This window comes from Mus pahari, chromosome 5, assembly GCF_900095145.1.
Source record: "Mus pahari chromosome 5, PAHARI_EIJ_v1.1, whole genome shotgun sequence".
NCBI classification, from domain to species: domain Eukaryota; kingdom Metazoa; phylum Chordata; class Mammalia; order Rodentia; family Muridae; genus Mus; species Mus pahari.
The window spans coordinates 30,517,452-30,541,011 of NC_034594.1; the positions used below are offsets into that span (position 1 = coordinate 30,517,452).

Below are 23,560 nucleotides of genomic sequence, written 5' to 3' on the forward strand. Positions count from 1 at the left end.
GAAGGCGGGTACCGCTCTGTTGTTTCCCCGAGCGCTGGTGCTAAGGAGAACCAAGCGGAGGCAGTGACTCCTGCCGGGCTAGGCTCCCTTGCCTCTCCCAGGTAGCTGGGGATCCACAGACACGGTGTAAAGCGCCCGGGTCTACCGCCCAATCACTCCAATCATCTCCTCCGGGATGCCGCTTCGCTGTGGATTCGTCCTGTAACCCATTCTCAGCTTGGATGCAGGGAAGCCTCTCGCTGCTCCTCCGGCCTCCTATCCCGACCAAAATTGACCTTCCAACAACATTTGGTTGAACCTTTTAGACAGCCCCACAAATAAGTTCCGGTCTGTACCTTACCAAAGAGCTCCAGGGAAAGGGAATCTTATCTTAGCAGGGCTGAGCTGCGGAGAGACTGGAAGGGATAGGAGGTACGGGGAGAATGGGGAGAGCCAGCGAAACTGGCTGCTCCAGCCTGGCGAACACCGTCGGGTTTGCTCGGGGAGCTAGCTGCTGCTGCTGCTGCTGCTTTAAGCCACCAGAGCTTTTTGGCTCTCGCACTGCCGCCTCTCGCCCTCTTTTCTCTGCCACCGCCTAGAGAAGCATCCTAATGCTTCTTAAGCTACCAGGACATGCCCAGCCTGGATCCCTTTCCCGGCCCGGCGGCGCCGGCGGGACGCCCTCTGCTTCCTACCCGCTTCCCCTATTGCCCTGTAGCTGCGGGTCCTCCACCTACTCCGCCCCCACCACATCCAGCTGGAAGACAAGGCCACCCAGCCGCAGCGGGTGCTGGCAGCCCGGGGTCACGCACGGAAGAGAGGCGCAAGCCGGGACCTTGCACACAGTAGGGGGCGTCATGGAGCAGAACAGCCAGGCAAGTGGGATGAAAAAACGTGGGAGTAGCCGCCCTGAAGCCTGAGCTTCTCCCAGGAGCCATCCCGCCTAGCCCTACTCGGGTTAGAGCCTAGAGAACTAGCCCATCTGTGGCATCAGTAGCCGCCTCCTCCTTGCACCTCCTCACCGACCCCTCCCTCCCGGGACCTGCATCCCGCTCCGCCAATCAGAGTCCGACTGCCGCTTCCCACGTGACCCCGGGCGGGCTAAGGACCTGCTGCTTCCCAAACGCCAGAGGGATGCGGGCGGCAGAGCGCGAGAGGCGGCGGCTGGGCTGCGGGGCGCTGTGACTGTCCCTCCACCCTGTCTGGTCGCGCTCCTCTCTTCGGCCGGTTGGCCGCCTCCTCTCCGCACCCTGGTTTCTGTCTCCTGCTCCTCCTTTGCCCCGACCCTGTTCCTTATGGCAGCAGCTCCCTGCATCTGGGGCGCAGCTTCTCAGCGGACTATCCTCTCACTCTGCAGGCTGAGCCGGGTCACTGGATGTTGCTGAAACTCCGGAGATCATGCTCTCCTTTGGCCGCAGTATCACCGCCGGCTGTCCCTGCCGCCGCCCCCTCCTCTGCTGCCGCGGTCCGCGGGATGCTCAGTAGCCCGCTGCGTGGCCCCCGCGATCCCGTGTTCTTCAGAAGCCGTTGGTTGCTGCAGAGTTGCGCGAAGTAGTCATGGTGCTGTGGGAGTCCCCGCGGCAGTGCAGCAGCTGGACACTTTGCGAGGGCTTCTGCTGGCTGCTGCTGCTGCCCGTGACGCTGCTTATCATAGCCCGCCCGGTAAAACTCGCTGCTTTCCCTACCTCCTTAAGTGACTGCCAAACGCCCACCGGCTGGAACTGCTCCGGTAAGTCCAGACCCTCAGCCCTCTACTCCTTCACCTCTCCAAGCGCGGAACCTGCACAGACCTGTCTACTCTCATGTGTCTGCCCAGCCACTGCCTGAAACCCAGAACTTCCCACCTCAATCCTGAGAAACATTGAGAACTGCTTCAGCTAAGGCTGGGCGTGCTGGGATAGGAACAAAGTACAGGTGTGGGGAACCACAGACATTTGCCTCTTTTGAAATTGGAGGATTTAGAGATATATTACAGAGGTAGTTCTCCATCCTGGGGGAAACAGTAACGGAGAATATTTCCCATCATTAAAAAAAAAGAGTCTAGCTTGGATGTGCGAGAAATAACTTTATGAGAAAGAACAATCAAGAAAGCAATAAATCAAATGATGACTGCAGGGAAACTGTTAAGTCCTGCCGAAAATGCTTCTGAATGCAGGGGTTTTCTAGTCAGCACTGGGTCACAGATATTCTAAGGAGGCAAGTTTCCAGGAACGGAGTCTCTCTCTCTCTCTCTCTCTCTCTCTCTCTCTCTCTCTCTCTCTCTCTCTNTCTCTCTCTCTCTCTCTCTCTCTCTCTCTCTCTCTCTCCTTTCCTCCCCCCTTTCTCTTTTCTCCTCTAGCTTGTTCTGTTTAAACCTCCCTAGCTCTCTCCTTTGCTCTCTCTAGCGCGCCCTCTCCCTCCCTTTCTTCTCTCCTTTCACCCCCACCCCCACTCCCTTCTCTCTTTCTTTGGCTGCAAACGCCATTGATTTCAAAAGAGATTGGTTTTGTAGCCAAAGTATGTCCATCCAAGTTCCTATGTGGAAGACAGAAGTTGAGAAAGAAGCAAACACAGATCCCCGCCCCCACACCAGAATGGGCATGCCCCAGGGCTGATACACTCTCTTCTGAGAGCACAGAGACCCTACCATGGCTGGTTCCAACCCCTTCACTTCTGCACTGGGTTTCATTGTCAGGCAGTCCTCTTGCTCATTCAGTCTCTGTCAGAATGCTAAAGCTTGACACCTGCATGCTATTGAAACCTCTAATTGAAAGGGGCCCAAAGATCGAAGTTATTGCACTCTTACTGGCTGATTTTACATTTCAGTATCTGAGAGTCTATTACCTGAAGAATCATAGTGTAATTTCTTTGGCTTTTTAAACTCTATAAACACACATGGTCATTGTCCCCATGGTCTAATCCGGTCTCGTTTTAGCAAGTGTGTTTATAACATTTCATTTTAGTTAAATAAAATCTCACAATTAAATCTGTCTTTGAATAAGGTAGCCTTTAGAGATGTGTAAGTGAAAGGAAGTGTGTGTAACTTTTCAAAGGATGTGATTATTAAGTGTAACTTATAGGTGGAGGCATGTATAGTTCTAAGAGATGACTAATACAACTCCTGAGGTCAATTAATTAATGTGCACCACTCCAGTTTAACCTTTGCTAAGACAAGTTGAAATGTAGAGTCGTATTAGATTTGGGTCAGTAGACTGACTTGGTTCTGCTTTTGGTAATTTCTAAATTTGGCATTTTATGAAACACAACATGTCTCTAACTTATTCTTGGTTCCTGCATTCGTGTATGCTATTTTTAAAAGAATAAATTCCACTTGGGAACATAATATCCTTAAAATTTGATCATAACTAATGTTCAACATGACTAGTTTGTTTCCTAACTGATAATGGTATTAGGAATACCTAGCTTGAATATAACATTAACAATGAGGAAATACATTATAAGCCAGATATCTCAAAGCTGTGTTCACTAACTAAAAATGAAGAACTGTATTTCTAGGAAGGTTGTGAAGAACTTGGCAGCCCCCTCCCATCCCTGTTAAGTTGAAAGTGATCAGTCTTCCTTTGAGTCAGAAAGACCTTCACAGAAAACACCAAGTCTGTTTATCTTTATTATTGAGGTTTTGCTTCCTCTTTGTCTGGAAAAAAAATGTAAGTAAGGGTCATTTCACATCTTAAAGCAAAGAACAATTAAAGACAGAGAAATATTAAAATGGCATCCACAAACCATCACCAAATCCTTTCCTAAATACTGAGTTTGGGTCACTGATATACCCTACTTAGTGAGAAAAAAAAAAAACTAAAAAGAAAGCAGAGAAGCAAGTGTCAAACTTTCACTCACACAGTCACTATTAGTCTAAGCTAAATTTAAGAAAACATGCTCAGAAGATGATACTGAGGGAGACTTTATTAGAAAACAGTTGTAAATGTATGGACTATTATTGAGGTTATTAGTAAAAGGCAAACTTATGGCTGTTGGAATTAAATTTTAGGAAAATTCTGTTCATGCTTCAAACTAGAATTCTCTTTATACATTATAATATTTTAAAGTGACTGGAGCATTCTTTTTCAACTTGAGGTTATGATGACAGAGAAAATGATCTCTTCCTGTGTGACACCAACACCTGTAAATTTGACGGGGAATGTTTAAGGATTGGAGACACTGTGACTTGCGTCTGTCAGTTCAAGGTAAGATAGCTGATATTTGCTGCTTCAGTTCATTAAAGAGGCTGTGAGGCAGTGAGCTTCTTGTACAACCCTTCATTTGGCAAGTTGTAACTGTGCAGACTCAAAAGGAGGCTAACATCAAACAAAAGTACTAGCAAGAGAGCAAGCTGATGTCAAGATGTCATATGCCTTTTCGAGACCTGTGTATGACCTAGTCAAAAATGCCACTGATGTTGGATAAGCTTCAGTTTCTACTTTTTAGTTATGGACAGAAAGTATGCCTTCCTAAAACATTGGTGTGTACATTTTATAGGTCAATTGACTGAGAATAATTGTCAAAGTTGTCAGTGGATAACAGATGTGGATTTGTACTTTTGTTCTTCACGAGTTGTTGTTGTTGTTATTAATATTATTATTATTATATTGTTGTTTAATTTAATTGACTTTGGTTTCCTTATCCTGTCAATAGGATGCAATTTTATGTTAACTATAAGGTCATTCCTAAACTACTGTGCCAGTTTGGCAACCATGAACCTTGTTGTATACATTAAAGATTTTGAGACTAGCACATTAAACAACTACATAGTCTCCTAGGAATTCATATGAGCACATAGAGCCTCATGTTGATTCATAAGCAGAACAGTGGACATTGTCATGTATCAGAGAGGCTTTCAACAGCTAGAAAGAAAAGTATATTTTTACAAAGAAGTTATCATCAAAGTTGTTAAAATTAATTTAAAATGATGCTGCCACTCTTGTTATTATAATCATTATTTATCCCATTTGCCATTATGAAAATTACTGGAGTCTGCTTCTTTTCAAAATGTTCATATAGTAATATATAGCCTCAAATAACTTGGATGTTGAACTAGTCCCTTATACTCACACTCGATTATTATTGAATTACATTTAAAAACAAACATTTACATCTAATTTAAGCTGAGGCAAGAAATATGCATATAAATAAAACTATAAACAATATCAAAGGCACTTCTAAAATTATAAAAAAATGAGTTGTTGAAAAAATAGAAACACAAAGTAATATTCACATATCTGATTTAATGTACCATATTGAATATTGATTTAATAGTGAATACATAGGACTTAACCCTACGTCTTGGTGAGGCAGATAAGACAACTCACCTTTAAATATGGATTGAGATGCTGTTAGTGAAGATAAAAGCTCCTTGTGCGTTTTTTCCTCCTTTTTGAGAAACTGAGCAAGTTGATTGGTAGCTTAAAGTGGCCAAAGACATTGCCATGGCTTTAGAGATTCATCAGTGCAGATCACATACATGTGGCCTCAACTTTCAAGGTCTCCACCACAGTGAGTGAAGAGCTACGTGAAGGAGATGGAACATGAGAATTTTCCATTTATAATTTTTGCAAATGGTGACCAAAGAGGATGGAAAACCAATTGGAGAAATCATGCCCATGGAATTTCATACCTTTTTTTTTTTCTTTTTTAACTTTGTGATTCCTGTGGATTTCACTTACTTTTGTAGCCAGGGATAGATACAGTAAGTAAACTTGTAAGCAGCATAAAATGGTTCACAAAGCACGTTCCTCAAATGAGGTGTTTGTGTTTCACCGGAAAGAAAGAAAAGGAACTGGTATAATTCTAAATGGCTAAATGCGCAAAATGGAAGCATATCACTTTTCTTATGAAAGGAACTGTGTTTGATTTTTAGCTGCCAAATGAAAATTTGAATAGGAAATATAAATGTATTTCCTTGTACTGGATTATATTATTAGTGTGTTTTACAATAGTGAGTATTTTAAGAGGAAAAAAGACATCTTTCTAGTAGTAAAGTTAGACTTTGTATATTTATAATAATTATTGAATGTCTAAATCAAGGCGATAGTTAAATAAAATTGTACAACTTGCATGAGCTGAACTATGTTGAGCTAGGAGCTCCTTGAACTAGTTTCTTCCCAGTCAGTCTTCAGGGTTTTCATGTTGTTTTGTGAGGGTTTTTTCCTATTTTTAATGTTTTCTCCCCTTCTAGCTGATAAAAATGAAGACATCTGAAAATCTCTTCTATGTAGTATCCTAAATTTCTGTTCCTTGTACATTTTCAGATATGAGTGTAAGTTATTATATTTAAAATTGGATTTACATTAGTCTTTCTGGACGTGAGATAAATTTCAAACATAAATGCACACATTGTACATAACTTAAATATTTCCTAATATGTATTATTATTAAAACACTAAAATGAGCTTATATGAATCTCACTTCCCTTAGATACTTTAAAATACACTAATTTCTACTCTTCGAAACTCATTCAATACTAATAAGTTAGATAAGTTTGTTTAGCTGGCTCACTATTTTTCCTTTCTTCCATACTTCATTCTTTTTTTCCCTCTTTTCTTACTTTTTCTGCATTGCTGGTGACATAACCCAGGACCTTGCATGTGCTAGGCAAGTGCTCCGCCATTTAGATATATTCTCAGGTTCTTTACATTGTTTATAAGATGAGGAAATTCATGACCATTAATATAAATAGTTTCCAATTAAGTAAGTCATAATTCTAGAATATGAAACACAGTAAACCAAATGATATATTTACATTTAAGTACATCAATTATAATTTTTTAATATTACTAAGTATTCAAATGAAAATTCCAATAACACAACAGCAATGCCAGTTTATTATAAACAATAATTAATAATCAAAACAATACAAGTGGAACATATGTAACCCAGAAATCCAAATTCTGAAATAGTCTAAAATCCATCATGATGTTTAAAATGTTTTGAACTTTTTAAGTGTTTCTGACTGGGAGTATTTTGAATAGATGCTCAAAAGGTGAAGTCTATTCTGTCATTCCACAAATGCCAAGATCCCAAATGTTGAGTCTCTAAAACACATTGGATAAGGGGTGTTAATCCTATACAAATAATTCTTAGATAATAAAATAAAAGTTTACAACATGATATAATCTCAGGCATCCTATCTTCCTAGGTAATACCAAAAGGTACACTAGTCAACCTGATAAATCAATTGTGAAGAAAAACTGAAAGAGTGAATAGAAGAAAATGGATGAATAAACAAAGGAAGAACAACAGAAAGGTGAAAGGAGGAAGGGAGGCAGATAAAGAGATATAGTTGTTCTTAGTACTGGTTCCACAATGATCAATGATAATTTATAAGCTTAATATATGACATAGCTTTATGCTTTCTTAAGAATTTTCCAATTTAGATATTAAATAGTTGCATTTACAAAACTATGTTTTATATCTAAAAATTTTCAGTTACTACTGCTGCTCAAAAATTTCCCCAGAACTTAAGGTCTTCACGAATGCTTATTTTCTTCATAGATGTGCAGTTTTGATTAGTTATTGGATCCAGTGATTGTCACTCTCGGTTGTCATGGCTAAGGGGAACTCATAGCATCCTCAGTCAGGGCTCTAGTGCATGTCTGACCACCAACTGTGGAGCTTGGTTCCTCTCCACCTCTGAAGCCTCACATGGGCTACTTGTCCTTTGGGCTTTGACATAGAACCCGTGTCCTTTAATGATTTAACATGGAGAGTTATAGTCATATCTACCACAGTCAAAGACCTGCCCCCCCCCTTTTTTTTAAAGCACCAACATAATGCATGCAAGAAGTAGTTCTGAAGAAATAAAAGTTACTTTTGGAACTGCCAAACAGCAACACATACAGATTTTTAAACATTTTATTCTCTGAAAAAGTATTATTTTATATCTTAAGCTATTCTTCCTCAGCCTTTGACAACAGACTATAACAGAATTCACTTAACATCTGTTGAGAACCTTCTCCATGCCAGACTCTGTGGAAGGTGCTGGCGATAGATAAAACTTAAGTCACATATAGCTTTGAGATGCTGAATTTTCAGCTTTAAAATTCATATTAACCAAACAAGCATTTAATCACATGATATGTTTTTCATCTTTTTTATTCCCTGGCCAAGGGGTAGTGTATGGGTGTCTTAAGCAATATGGAACCTTGGGGACAATTTCATTTTATTGAAAACACATATTTGGAAAATAAACTTCAGATTTTTAAAAACAAGGAAAATGGAATCACAAATTCTTCTTTTAAGTTTATATAACACATACATTTATAGACTTAACCATAGCCATGGCTTAATTTTGTTTTTGTTAACCAGATAACTTTGTAGACTTTAGTAAGTGACTAAACATCCATTTTCCCCTTATTCAGACTGTAAACAAGGTCTTGACTGCCCCAGAACCATTTTCCAGAACTCGGCATATTTCAGTGCGGCAGTTTCCCGATTCTCATACAGAGGGTCGCCACAGCTTCACTGTTTTCCAATTCTAAAACCGTCATGGTACTTCACTGTGAATGCTAGGTGGAAATTCTGCTAGTAAAAATAAGCTATGAATATCAGATAATTTCCATTTAATAGGTGATGTTTACAATGAAACTTGTGTTGTTAAATCTTGTGTTAATTCCCTCATGTATCTCAGTTCACTATTTTAGAAACTTACAAACCTTTAACCACTGAGTAACATACCATCCCCTATATAGAGACAGTGAGAGACAGAAGAAAAACAGAACTAGACATCCACCCTTGAGCGTTAGTGACTAAGAGTATCCCTGTCCTCTTGTGGTTTCCATTTTAATGAGTGCAAGTCATGGTAGTAAGGGCCAAAAACATTGTGGTGATAATCTACAGCTAAGCTCTTCTCAGCTCTCACAAATCCCCCTTTTGGCTTCTGCATGGAACTTGGCAGCCCCGTTTTAAGCACTGTTCACATTTGGCTTACTGCATGCATCCCCCAGAAGTGACATGAGTACTTCACCAGTTTATTTACTATTTTAAGATGTATATCAGAATCGTGTCATAGAACCTGACAAAGATAATAATCTGCAAACTCTCTGCCCCAGCCACTAGCCCTCTATTTGACTAACCTAAAGCAACTGAGAAAGAAGAAAAGGAAAAACAATCAAAGTTATGCAGAAGAAAATGTGAACTCAAATAATCTGTGCACAAAACGTTGCTAAACAGTGGTTAAAAGATAACCAGGGGTGAGATTGCCAGACCTAACCTTGAGAGGCTAACCAAGCAGTCATCCACATCAATTTTAGCTATCATGTGTCTAAAGAGACAGTAAGCCAGTCTATTTTCTATTGTTACCAGCTCTCCCCTTCTTCCTCTTCTCTCCTCCCATCATCAGATTCCGTCGTAGCTTGGTGAACGCCCAAAGCCCATTCTCCTGTCTCTGTCCCTGAACACTGCACATTTATCTAGTACTTGACTGTCTACTTGTCTTCCTGGCCATGAATATGAAATTTGCACTACACTTATTTGTTCTTTTATCCTTTAGTACTTCTCATTGGAAAATTCAAAATGTTACTGTCATTTTTATGTTGTCTTTGCCATGAATTAGCACTGGAGATACTCTGTCTTATAGTTGCCACTTATCAAATATAATTCCAAAAATATGTACATGTATAGAAAGCTCACTAAGATGTTCAGCCATAGGTGTCACCTATCATAAGAGGATTGCTTAGTTAGTTAAGTAGTAGCAATAGATTACCAAAAACTCAGAATCAAATCAATATCGTGTATAGCTATATACTGAGTCTATGAACCAACAGTATAGCTATAGAGTAGAATTATTAAATGAATACCAGGTATTCAGAATATCTAATTATTAATTATAGAAATAATGATGATTTCTAAAAGATGTAGTAAATCGTGCTGTTAGTAATTGTAACCATAACATGAATCCCATAAAATTTGTATTTTATGTTTGAAAAAAGATGCCCAATTATCAAAATTTAACATTTAAATTATTCAGTGATAGAACAAAGGCAAGACTCATGTGCCTTTCATTTAGAAAGCACTGATTTGTAATACATATAAACTGTCAGGGTGGAGAACTGGGAAATGGCTTAGAAAATAAAGAATTTACTGTGCAAGCATAAAAACCTGAGTTTAATCCACATTTCCTATGTAAAAAGTATGGGTATGACAGTGCACTTCCATGATTACAGCATGAAGAGGCAGGCACAAGAGGGTCTCAGGAGCTTTCTAGACAGGCAGAATCTGTTGAATTTGGTTGAATCTGGGAACTCCAAACTCAGGGGGAAGTCTTGACTCAAACAAAGATGAAGATGTGATTGGGAAAGACACCTAATGTCAATATCTGGCCTCTACGCATAGACATAAACCCATACAAGAGTCAGCAAGCACACGCACAAATGTACACATACACAAAATATGTACATAAACGGGTAAGTTTTCAGGATGACTAAGCTCTTATTATGTAAAAGTAAGAAAGAGGATTAAATAGGCTATTGTGAATAAAAGGGCACAGATAATGTAAGAAATTACAGCATAAAAATATGTCCCAAGGCTTTGTCAATTAAATTCTTACCTTATGCCAGTTTTATTTTTTGCTCATTGGCATAAATCCTTGAGTTAAAATTTACATGTGATAGACATAAAAATATAGACACGAATATTAAAATTTTCCTGCTACCTGGATAGGTTGCTGATTTATTTTGTATGAATTGTAAATTTCTAGCACGTCAAAACTTCAAACATTTTAATTAACAGTAGTAAACAGAAAAGCATTTTCACATGTATCTGCATGCATGGTTTTCCTTATTGTGTTTCTGGCATAGGCAAGCCTTGATAAATAATCATCTTGATCATTTCATTTGTTATAATTAAACAATGAAGTACATCAGTAGTAGTAATCAGCAGATAATCACATCCTGGTGTAATTAGCAGGTATAGGACACAGCCAAGTATCTCTAATGCCTTAGAGTGTGATTATAATATGATGACTGTACCCAGTAGGCTGTCTAATTTCCATTGTAAAAATATGTAGTTTTTTGGTAATGAGGTTATTCTAAAAATGAGCATTTCTCTTTTTCAAACACATATCTCAAACGTGATCGTTTGGGATATTCAACAAGTTTGATATGAAGGTTACCTCTTGCTTCTAATACTTTTTCTTTATCAATATCCAAAGACTTAATGATAAAACGTAATAAGAAAATCTATCTTATCTAAATATTCTTTAATTTATCAAGATTAAAAATTCAATAGAAAAAATAAACCAAAGAGTAACTGGATATTTTATTTTGTTATTATAGTTTTGAAATTTCAGCCAAATATTTCTGCTGCCAACACAGCCATCAGCCTTGATTTTAATAACTTGACGTGGCTAAATTGTTTATTTTCACCCTAAGAAGTTAGCAAGGCTACCTCAGGAAAACAATTAAATAATAGTGGTAAGTTTGTTGTTACATCTTTTGTGTGCTAATGGCTCAGTCACTTTCTTAGAATCACCTAATTAATTTAGATACTTGTGTTCCCTCTGTCTAAATCAAAGGACCAATTGGTCCACTTGACATCGACTTTTCCTATCTTTGAATGACAGGCACTTACAAACCAACAACTAGAGATCACTGAAAACCAAAAGATGTGGTTTGTTTTGGAAATAGTTACTTGTATTTAGGATGTTTGAGGAATGCAGAATCCAATAACAACCGTAGTTTTTTTTTGTTTGTGTGTGTCTGTTTTTTTCCTCTCTTTGTTCTTCAGTGTAACAGTGACTACGTGCCTGTGTGTGGCTCCAATGGAGAGAGCTACCAGAATGAGTGCTACCTGAGGCAAGCTGCCTGCAAACAGCAGAGTGAGATACTTGTGGTCTCAGAAGGCTCCTGTGCTACAGGTATGCACCATGAGTGTTCCTGGGGAAAAAAAAAAAAAGCAACCTTCCCGTGCATGAACTTGGGATTCCATTTATTCTTTTGTGCATCATTTTTGTGCATTGTGATTTCTTTTATTTCAAATATGTCTGTAAAAGAGAGGAAATGCATCAGTTCACAACTGGTATCTTTAAATACATATGTTGTTTACTGAAGTAAATATAATTAGAAATCTGAGTTGAATATCAGATTCATAAACCAAGTTTCTGTTTGTTCAGTTGATTGCTTCTTTGAGAAATAGTGCTATCTTCTAGGGTGCACCTTTGTAAGTTGGAGTTCTGAAGTTAACAAGTATTTTTGTGGAGGCACTAATGTTAGATTTTAACCGTAAGATGTGCTGGATACCACTTAGCAGATCATACTGAAGAGTGCATTGGCAGTGTGAATAATTTACACTAACATCTGTCTTTCTGACACAGTTAAACTCAGGTTCTACAGCACTCTTTATTTGTGTTGTTTTTAGAATGATGGAAGGCAGTAAAGAAAGAAGGAAGGAAGGAGGGAGGGAGGGAAGGAAGGAAGTCCACAATTGTCTTAGCTTTTTGGGGTACTTTGTTCTATTTTGCTGTTTGATTGTTTTTCTTTTCCTGCATTTTATTCTCTCTCTCTCTCTCTCTCTCTCTCTCTCTCTCTCTCTCTCTCNCTCTCTCCCTCTCTCTCGTGTAGTTTGTGTGTGTGTACATGTGTATACACATGGTGGGGGTGAGGGTGTTACATCCCAGAAATTTACAGGTAGAGAAAAAAGTGACAACAGATTAAAAAGAAAATGCAGTTAGGCAAAGCCTGCTTCAGAAGGCAGTGCTTTAAAGGGGAGCCAAGCACAGCTTAGGCCATGGGCATCTGAAGCACTTGCCCTAAATTAACAGTAAGTAACACATCAGGATCACTATAGTTACCTAAGAAAAACTCTCTGGAAGGTCATGGTTCAGGAAAAAATGATAATACAATTGGAAAACTTCTTTCAACAATAACAAAACAATATTAGGGAATCTTCTGTAAAAGTCCCTCTGGGATAACAGGTTTTTCTATTTTAGGGTGTAACATGAGAAGTATGTGTTGTTGGTTGAGGTAGGGTATACAGTGAGTAAGAACAAAGTTATGGGATCCTTGGAAGACTGACTCTCTTCAGTCTCCTTAAAGTTAGTGGTGACTGATCTTTGAAGGTCTCCTGCTCATTACCACAGTTTCCAGAAGGAGCAGGGGACAATGAAACAAGAACATTTCTCAGCTACAGTGATATAGCCTTTTGATTTTGTGCTGGTTTTGAAGGGGTCTTTTCTGAATGATTCTTTGTCCTTGCAAGTTAATGACGTATCAGGATAATGGTCAGGATGGCAAGGCACAGTGCCTGTGGTCAGTACAGATTTGGCAGGACAGGCCATTGCTGCTTGGCATGGAGTAAGACGTGTGTGTAAAAGTGGAGGCAAGAGTGCAGCTCAGAGGTGGGGAAGAGGACCAAAAGCCAGCCTCAGAGTAGGGATTGGGGCATAGGAGAAAGCACTAAGAAGCAAGCTATGAAAATAAATCAGCCATCTATACCAAAGGACAAAACAATAAAGAACAACTACTTTAGAACGAATGAAACAGAAATACATGGAACCTTTGGACCTCAGGGGGGTTTCAGTGAACCCTGCAGGGAGCAGTAAAAAGCTTTGTTTAGATGATGATCCAGGAGGGCAGCTGAGGAACATGTACATCACCCAGTGAGCACCAATAGGTAGGAAACAGTCATAACAACTGGACCAGGAGCTATGGCTATGGCAAATGGCATCTGATACCAAAAAATGATTTTGTTTTCTCCCAGCCTCTGAGTTCCTGTCAGTCTACACAGTCTGATTCATTCAAGTCTATTCATGCTAGTCTCCAGTGTGCTGCTTTTACTATGAAAATAAATACTTAGCCAAGTAGAAAATTTAATCACAATCGAAGAAGCTGTCCTTACCTCATTTGCATACTTAGATTTCTACAGGATTTAATTAGTCAGCCAGTTTAGCTGAATGCATCTTCTGTTGACTGGAGAATCTAAAAGGGTTTTGGTCTGAGCAGTGATAGAGAAACCAAGTGATTAGCCAGGCCTGATGGCAAATAAATTGCGGATCTCACTTTTCTTCATAATTTTCCTATTTTTTTTTTAATGTTCCTTGACAGTGAGTGGAGGTTGCAAGTTGTATTCTCTGGGAATAAGTGGCTGGGGAACACTGAAATTTTAATCTAGAATGTAGCTTCCTTGTAGCCAGCCTCATTGTCAGCTTAAGTTCTTGCTTTGCAAGAATGGAGTTGATGAAGAGCCCAGATTCTTGTCCAATAGTATCCCTTCCTTGCCAGGATGTGTGTGCCTCTCTGCAACTTTCTGAGTCTACTTATTTCTGGCTTGTCATGATGACTCATCCTACAATTGAGAAAACATTAAAGCTTCCCACAAGTATTTCATAATGATGAAGTTGACTATAGTGCCCATTTTCCCATCTAAACCTCTTTTCTTCCCTAGCTATTTAATCTGGGTCAAATCAATCACTAATCATGTGGATGGAATGAAGTTTTAGAAACACATGTGGAAGATAAAATCCAAAACAATTCTATTTTTTCCCTGACTTTTTCCAAACACATATATTAACCCAAAAGCCTACAGATCAACAGGCAAGATGTTTTCTCAACATTTTAATGATTGTACTTCAGATTGTGCTCACACATTTAAAGTAAGCTATTATTCACTTGTTAAACAGAAGGAATAAACATCGAAAGGCTGCCTAGGATTCTGCTTGTCATTTAGCAACCTGGAGCCTGTGAACATGGGTACAATTCTCTTTGTGTGTGTCATAGTAAAGTTTAGAGGGACAAGCATCACATTGTCCCACCTCATGGAAGTTTCTGATGTTAGTAAGAAATGAGAAATAGACTTCATATGCTGTAAGCATACAGACAGGATGTGATAGTCCCAATTCAGGACAGCTTCGACCTGGTTCCTTCACATAAGAATAGCAGTGAAGTAAGCTTTCAAATTAATTCAAAACCAATTAAAATCTTATGTATGAAAGTGTGCTAATAGGAAACTTAGTAAATGTTGGCCATTCAAGCACTACTCTGCCCCAAAGAAGCTGTTTTGTAACTAATGAATGTGTTCTAACTGTTGGAGTATGTTCCTGTTGCAAAAAGGAATGTATTGAGTCATTCATAATTGGGCATTATTAAAATGTCAAATCAAACCCTAAGTGTTGGTTGTGTATTTGTTAAGAAATATATATCATAAATATATATTTGTCAAGAAATGTATATTCAAATATATTAATATTTAAAATATTTTTATATTTTAATGTATAATAAATAAATATATAAGAATATTCACTTAATCTTAACACACACAAACATATATATATATATATATATATATATATATATATATATATATATATCTTGCCTTTAGGTAAAGGATATGGCCCAAAGTCATGATGGTAGTTAATGAATGAACTGCGATCCTTGTATAATACAGTGTTAGTTACTCTGAGTTGCCGCTAAGATTTATGTTCCACTGCTGTTCCACCACAGCACTGTTAATGCCACAAAGGAGGACATGTTTTATAGACTGACCCATTCTTCCCCAAATGTCAGCTCTGTGGATTTTTATCCCTCTGGCCACTCTATGTAGTGTGTCTCCACAAAATCTCAAAGAGCCCAGCATGAACAAGAAATGTTTTACATTAATTCAACTAGACTACAAGGGAAAAACCAACTGAGGAGGGTTTTTATGTAAGTCTTGAATCCTGGATGCAATTCCAACGTAGAAAAGTAATAGCATGGCTGAAGGAGGCTACCAGTGTTGTCTCATTGCCTAGAATTAAGAGTAGAAATGCACATTGGGATATCTTTTGAATGCAAAGAAATAAGCAGAGAAAGGATATTGTCTTCATTTAGGAACAGATAGAAATTTAAAATTTTGACTCAGACCAAGGCACTGCGAAGTTCTGCAATTCATGTTCTTAGAAAGAGTCACCTTTATCTACCTGTAGTGACTGGGAAGGGAGCGCAGGAAGAAGCAGGGTAAGAAACGGTGGTGCAGGTGTGTTCCCGTGCCAGCATCTCAGTGTCTCTCTGCTTCACTGCAAGCACCGAGGCCAAGAAAGCTCAGGTCTACTCATTTCAGCACTAACATCCCTGAAGATGAAGTCCTCAGCCAGTGTGGCATTGAGCAGCTCCTCATCCACACAAAGTGCTCCCTTTACTCTTTTTTCCTTTGTTTATAAGCAGTGTGCAGGAATGGAAGCCTCATTGTGTATGCTGTTTAGTTTTGAAAATGCAGTGATAGAAGCATCTCATCATGTCAAAGTCTCCAACTCGGCCTGGTCAAAGTGCCAGCAGGGAGGACTCCCACGCTCAAGCAGGACTTCCTTTCCTCAAAGCTGTATGATACAGGTTTCATAAAATTTAAGAAGAAAAATAATGTCTTATTATGCCAATAGAAATTAGATTAAATTGAGAAAACTGTATATTAGCAGGTTAAGTGCTACAAGTTTCCACATCAATGACATTTTAGCATTGAGATAGTGAACAAGCTACTGGTGCAGGCGTGTGATTCCCCACACTTAGGAGATGAAGGCAGGGGGGGCAAACTGTAAATCATCCTGGGTTACAAAGACCCTGTTTCAAAGCGAAAAGGCTGATAACCAAGAGAGGAAGCCTAACCTTGAAAACTAATGTTTAATATATTTTTCAAGTGAGTATGAACTGTTTTCTTTTCTCTTCCCAGATACAGGATCGGGATCTGGAGATGGAGGTAGGAAGAGCTGCTGCTCTCCTTTTGTATTTGGATGTTTCTGTGGGCTGTTGTGGGTTCTTGTTGATAGATGCTATTCTAAAGCAGACATCTAAGAGAAACCTAAATGTTGGATTTTAGGAAAAGAAAACTGCATGACAAGTTGTCCTACTAGTTTGGTTGCTGTATATGCCATGCCTATTTCTCAGTCTACTCACGAATCACACCCATCTTATTTCACCTCCTCCTTCACGCACTTCCTTGTGTGTTGTGCGGAGTTTGAAACAGATAGTGTCAAAACACATACACATTTGTCGACACATTTAGTAAGACAGAAAGACTTCAGGAAGAAAATTTTTAAATATTTCATTTTTAAATGCATAATACTGCCCTCAAACATTAACATGTAAATAACTTCCTATAGCAGAATTTTAAGTTTAAGTCAAGACGTATTAGTTCATAAAAATAAAAAGATGAAACAAAAGTTAAGTCAGAGGTATCATGACATTATCTTTTCTTCCCTGATGAAATCAATACAATGTTAATTTTACTAAAATAAGATATATTTTTATTTGCTTTCCTTTGTTTTGTTTCACTTGGGAAGGATGCACTGTGTAGCCCTGGCAGACTTTGAGCTCTCTGTGGAGACCATTCTGGTGTTGAACTCACAACGATCAACCCACCTCTGCCTCAAAAAAAAAAAAAAAAAAAAAAAAAATTAAAAGGATGTGGCATACATATTGTAACCTAACATGCCCAGCCAGCTAAGAAGTAAGATATATGTTGTGAGAGAAAGGTAGAAACCTTATAAGTCCCATCAGATAGGTTTACAACTGAAGGAATACTTTAGTTTTACATTAAATGTCCTTATAAATATCCTAGATGCTTTTCCAAATGAAATTCCAACTACCACTTTTATTTACACAACACAAATAAAGATCAAACCCCAATATACAATTATAAGATTAATAAAACAAAAATGGATTTGAAATATAAGTATCATCTCAATGATTTCTTAGATTGTATAAACTAATTACGTTATGATTCTGTAAAAAGGGAAGCTGATAGAACTTAGAAAGCTTTGTGTTCTGGAAACTAGAGACTCAATGGTGCACATTTTATGTAGCTTGGGAAACTTGAGTTTTACAGAGAGAAAAGTATCACTAATTCAAATAAGCTACACCTGGAGAGCACAGAGCTGCACCTTGGAGCCCAGGCTAAAACTAAGCAGCAGTCAATACTCAAATACAGACTATGTTTGATGCCACAGGGCTCTGGACCACCATCTCGATTTCAACAGGCTTTCTTTACTTGTAAGAAATCAAAATGGTCCTTCTTCCCTTAAGGTGATGAAAATAGTACTCTCAAGAAATCTTCCCAGAGGCTGTGAAAGGAACTGATTGGAAAACATTAAGTCTTCACATAAAGATAGAAAAAGACAGTGCCTTTAGCTTCTCCGCTGAAAAATTTAAATATCAGTCCATTTTTAAAATCTTGCTTTGATAGTAAATTGTTTCATGCGAAATTCTGTACATTTCCTGAGCATTTAGTTTTGTTTGCAGTCTAATCTGGCAATTACTCTATTGAGACCTAACTATTCCACTGTGCACCCAACAAGTCTTGCTCTTTTGTTAACATGATTATAAAGAAAACAGAAATGATTCTCAGAACACAGAATGTCTTCATTGTCCTGCTAAATTTCCATCACACGTTTTCCCGCCAGCTGATCTCCCCACCCAGCATGCATCTTGTTTTGCTTTTAAAATAAAATTTGTGTGGTCAGTGCAGGTGCTGCTTCCTAACTTTCAGCAGTTGGTATCAGATAGGAAAAGGGAACTAAAGCCATGCCTTTGTTACTTTGTTTGGTTCCTTGTACTCTCCTTTAACCTGGATAAGACCTTATGCTTTTTAAGGAAATCATTTTCCTCTCACAAGTATGCCCTTGGCTACATGGTTCATAACAAGAGGGATACATTATCGAAAAACACCTTTCTTTTCCCAATTTCTTTCTTTCTCCTATTCTGATGCCTGTGGTTTCTCTTTCTCCTTAACTACTCTTTTCAATTATAGAATCCTTAATAATAGTAATTTCTAAGCTTAAAAAATTGTTGCTACTATTGTTGAGACAGAGTCACTTTGTAAAACGTCTGGCCTAGCCTGGATAGTCTCACTAAGCAGGTTGTTGTTGATCTTGAACTCAGAGCATTTCTCCTGCTTCTGCCTCCTAAACATTATGTCTACAGATAGGAACTTCCATATCTGACCAAATTGATTAATAAGATATATTTACTTTTAAGAAATAGGGCATCTAACCCTTTGAATCCAGGGTTCTCAACCTTCCTAATGCTGTGACCTTTAATACAGTTCTTCATGTTGTAGTGTCCTTGACCATATAAGTATTCTTATTGCTCCTTCAAACTGTAATTTTTCTACTGTCATGAATTATAATGTAAATATTTTTGGAGATAGAGGTTTGCCAAAGGGGTCACAACCTGTGGATTGAGAAATGCTTTTATGAATTCTGAGTTATAATCTTTGAAATAATAAATGTTCTGAAAAACTTAGCAATATGAATAAAAGTTTTAAATTGGAAGCAAAACTGGGATGTTGGCCAGATTGCTTTTCTCCTGACTCATAAGTTATTGTATTCTATGGCACTAACAAGTCTGAATTTTACTTAAATTCTTAAATAGATTAGTAACTCCAATGACAAAATAAACTCAAGCTCAGATCTCATAGACTTTGGGTTGTTAAAGCTGGATTTGGCTTACTGATTCCAATATGCTTAAAATTGGACTGACATTTTAGTAAGAGATCTGAAAAGATTTCAGTAGACCCAGGATCTTCCTTTGAATGGTTGAACATGCTATGTGTTCTAGAGTGAATGTATAGGAGCTTGATCATCTTTTCGAGTACCTTGGAATGTTGATGGTTGTGTTTATAATGCCTAATCTGACAGAAATTTCACATGATTCTTAAGAGGAGTGCATTGGTATGACTAGTGAAATAAGCAAATGTGGCCGCATACTTTTGCCATAGGTAACTGCCATGAATGAAATGCTTAACCCTTAAGGATAAATTTATTTTTAAAATACATCAATTTTTCCTGTTTTAGATTGGCTTATGCTTTTAAATGGATGAGTATCAGATTAGCAAAAAAAAATGGACGTGATTATTTTAAGAATAATTTAAGCTTTATTGATATGCACAGAACATAACTGTCATTTACTGTGGTTGAAGAAAAATCTTGTTATAATTAAAATAGATATAAGATTTTTATAAGATTAACATGGTATGGAAGGTTTTAACTATTTTACTGTTCAGGTCAAACATTTGAAATCATTCCATTTGTTAGGAAACATGCTCACTGTGTCTCCAACATAATCTTTGCTTTGTATTCATCCACAAAGGGGTCCATGAAGGAGGATAACCACCTCGCATGAATAGGAAAGGGTGGTTTTGCCCATTTCAGCATCTTTATCCTTATCTTCTGCTGTTAAAGAAAACTTATTTTAAAAAAAAACTTTACATAGTTAGTTTTGAGCATAAGTGTTATCGAGTTCTATGCTGGATCAAAGACCTTTTTAAAAGTCATGAGCGTCAAACATTCCTTATGAATTGGTTTGTACTTGGAAAAAAAAACATTCAAGATAAACTATAATTTTCTGTTTTATGTGCAAGAAGGTAGTGTGTGGACCACACTCCTGAGAACTTGAGAAAGTGGCTGAATACGATTATCAACTCAAGAGCCCTTAGTATGTATATGGAGAGTTGGTGTTATAAATATGAAAGTGGATATGTAGGAGGGATGAGCACCTCCTGTATACCCACAGACTTGCTTAGGCAACAAATACTGCAGGAAGGAAGAGTATTTAAGCAGCCTCCTCTAGAGATCTAGGGCTGTGTGGGTGCTGAGAGGATCATTTTAAGCTCTGCTTTTCTGCATCTTTAAGCTATATTATAAGCACAAGGTTTTGAAGATTTTTCTTTCATTCCTTTTCAGAGTACTTTTGGATTGCTTATACTCTCACCAAAATCTTAAAGATAAAAAGTCCATCTACAAAATGAAACCCACTCGTAGCATCCATAATATTTGCAGATGTGCTGTCCTGTTATGCATGATGCAAAATTCATAATTGATTTTTAATAACATCTTCTGAGAGGTATACAGCATTTGTAGAATTAAAAATAAAAGAGATACCTGCTATAGACACAATGGTATATTTTTATTTCTTAGGGATAAGGATGTTCATAGGCACTTAGCCAACATACGGTACTATAGGGCTCTGCACTTCTAGGGAAACTTTGTTGTTTTACTTCCTTTAGAGGAAGTTTCATTATATCCAAGCCGACCTCAAACTTAGGATCCTCCTGCTTCAGCCTCATTTTCTGACATTACAAGCACATATTAAAACACCTTGACAAGGTCCCCAATGAAGGAGCTAGAGAAAGTACTCAAGGAGCTGAAGGGATTTACAGCCCCACAGGAGAAACATCAATATGAACTAACCAGTACCCACAGAGCTCCTTGGAATAAAACTACCAATCAAAGAAAACACATGGTGGGACTCATGGCTCTAGCTGCATATGTAAGCAGAGGATGGCCTAGTCGGTCATCAATGGGATGAGAGGCCCTTGGTCCTGTGAAGGTTGAATGCCCCAGTATAGGGGAATGTCAGGACCAGGAATGGGAGTGGGTGGGTTGGAGAGCAAGGGGAGGGGTTGGGGAGGGGATAGGGGATTTTTGGAGGGGAAACTAAGAAAGGGGATAATATTTGAAATGTAAATAAAGAAAATATCTAATAAAAAACCCACCTTGCTTCTAAGAGAACTTTTAACTAGTTTAATATTAGATATGTACAGTAACAAGTTGAATTTATAGCTGATATTTGTACAGTTCATATAAGTTTTAAAGTAATTAATATTGTGATGATTTTAAAGTAGAAAGCCAGTTGATATTTTGTTTTGACTTAGTGAAAAAAATCTCTTTGTCAGTTGCTTTTATACAATATCAGGTTTGCCATCGTTAAACCTTTACTTCATACATAATTTGGCACCAACAAGAAAGGTTTACATCACAATAAAATATAAATTACAACCTCTACAGCTGACCAAATGGGTTGATAAAAACTATTGTAAGAAGTTGGAGAACCTGAAAGTTGTTTTCAAGCCATCTTTTCTTTCTCATGTGAAACTGGTTGATTTTGCTGCGCGCCCCACACTCTGTCCAGCAGAGGTGGGGCAGGGTTTGAGCAGCTTCCGCAGCTTCCCGCTGCAGCTTCCTTTATTCTCCCTCTTATTCTGGGGGATCACCCAATTTATCCCCCTCCACCCTCTGCACTCATCTCTCACCACTCTTCATCATCCAATCAGCATTCAGCATGCTCTGTACACGAGCCATGCATGCAGACAGGGTGGATGTTGATAGGCCAGTGACTCAATATCATGCTGTATGACGCTATGCGTCAGGTGGGCATCTCATGATCATTCAGGTGCGCATGATCACTCAGGTGCTTGGTAAACAAGCAGGGATCATGGGGCTTGGCAATGAGCCAAGGCGCCATCTTGGCTGCTGCATGGCCGCACCCACTTCCCACAGATTTGAAGTCTAGTATTACCTGGGCAGAGTGGCAAGATTTCTGACATCTGTGATGCTAGTCTTGACCATTTTATTCTGCTCAGAGATTACATATTAATTGTCCTTACTGCATACAATGGGAGATGCTATGATGCTGATTATAAAAGGGAATAATCCCAGCACAAGTAAAATGTTAAATGCACTAGAGATAAAATAAATGAATATTCATTGAATAAAAAGCTTTTATGTAGGAGTAAGTAATTGTCTTTTCCGTGTTTCTGTACTCCTCCCTGGCCTCAGCAGCATTTTTGTGCCTTCTTCAGTTACTGTCACAGTCAAGTCTGGCAAACACAATTTACTCGGGAAAGATTTTTTCCCCCCATTGGGTTCACACTGCAGCCAGAGTCTGACAGATAACAATGGTAAGGAGCTCCAGCCAAAAGAGTGATTCAATAAAGAAATTCCACCAATTGCATAAGGTCTGAGGTCTTGCAATGCAATTCATCCAGGGAGTAATCAGAAACAATGCTCTCTTCCATCTCCCACACCCAAGAGCTGCTGCTCTTTTGCCTAGAAATGAGCACATAACCATCTAACCCTCGACTGAAATCATATCTCGGGCTTTTATGGCTTGGGGCCCATGTTTCTCTTTACCTCAGAAAATAAAGAATATGGAAATAGACTAAGGAAAGAGAAGCAGAATGAGTGCAGAATGTGTAATGGTTGCCAATATTGGAAACAAACAGAAGGGAAGAAACAATGAGGGTGGTGGAAAGACTATTGGAGGGGTAAGAAGACTTTGCTGTGAGCGTGGGGGGGGGGCAGTTTGTTTTCACAAATGAATACCATTTTACAAATAGCACATAGTGTTCTGACAATAGAGCAGTGATAGTTTCTGAAGTTCTAGATTGCCTGGGAGAATGAAATGAATACTACAGGCTTTTCCAGGCAATCTAGTTGGGTTTATAGAAATTACAGGGAAATAAAGTTAGTCATCCTATACAGTATGGCAGAAATGAGTTTGGATTCAGCATCCAGAGACTGGCAGTCTAGATTTTTAACTGGCTTGAAGGATATCTATTAAGATTTCTTTCTTTCTTTCTTTCTTTCTTTCTTTCTTTCTTTCTTTCTTTCTTTCTTTCTTTCTTTCTTTCTTTCTTTCTTTCTTTTTTTAACTCTTAGTCTCCTTAGAGAGTGATTCATCTTATTGTTTAAACAGGCTCATACCACTTAGAGGAAGATAATCACAACAAACTAAAACCTAGAACTTTGAACTCTGGGAAATAAGAACTGGAGTTACAGAAACTCCTGCTACCTTTTGCTCTGACTCCTATGTTTCTCTGAGAACATAATTTCTATGAGGAGGCAAAC

General features: G+C 38.5%; 1 protein-coding gene across 1 annotated transcript in view; it reads left to right on the forward strand.

Annotated features, from left to right (window-relative positions):
• The first annotated feature begins 649 nt into the window (after positions 1–649).
• Positions 650–23,560, forward strand: part of Tmeff2 (transmembrane protein with EGF like and two follistatin like domains 2) — a 255,992-nt gene continuing 233,081 nt past the window's right edge. Inside the window, exons 1-4 of the mRNA XM_021197527.1 lie at positions 650–1,708; positions 4,054–4,163; positions 11,698–11,827; positions 16,606–16,632. Coding sequence (XP_021053186.1) covers positions 1,537–1,708; positions 4,054–4,163; positions 11,698–11,827; positions 16,606–16,632 — 439 coding nt within the window. The 5' untranslated portion in view covers positions 650–1,536. The remainder of the gene's footprint in view (positions 1,709–4,053; positions 4,164–11,697; positions 11,828–16,605; positions 16,633–23,560) is intronic.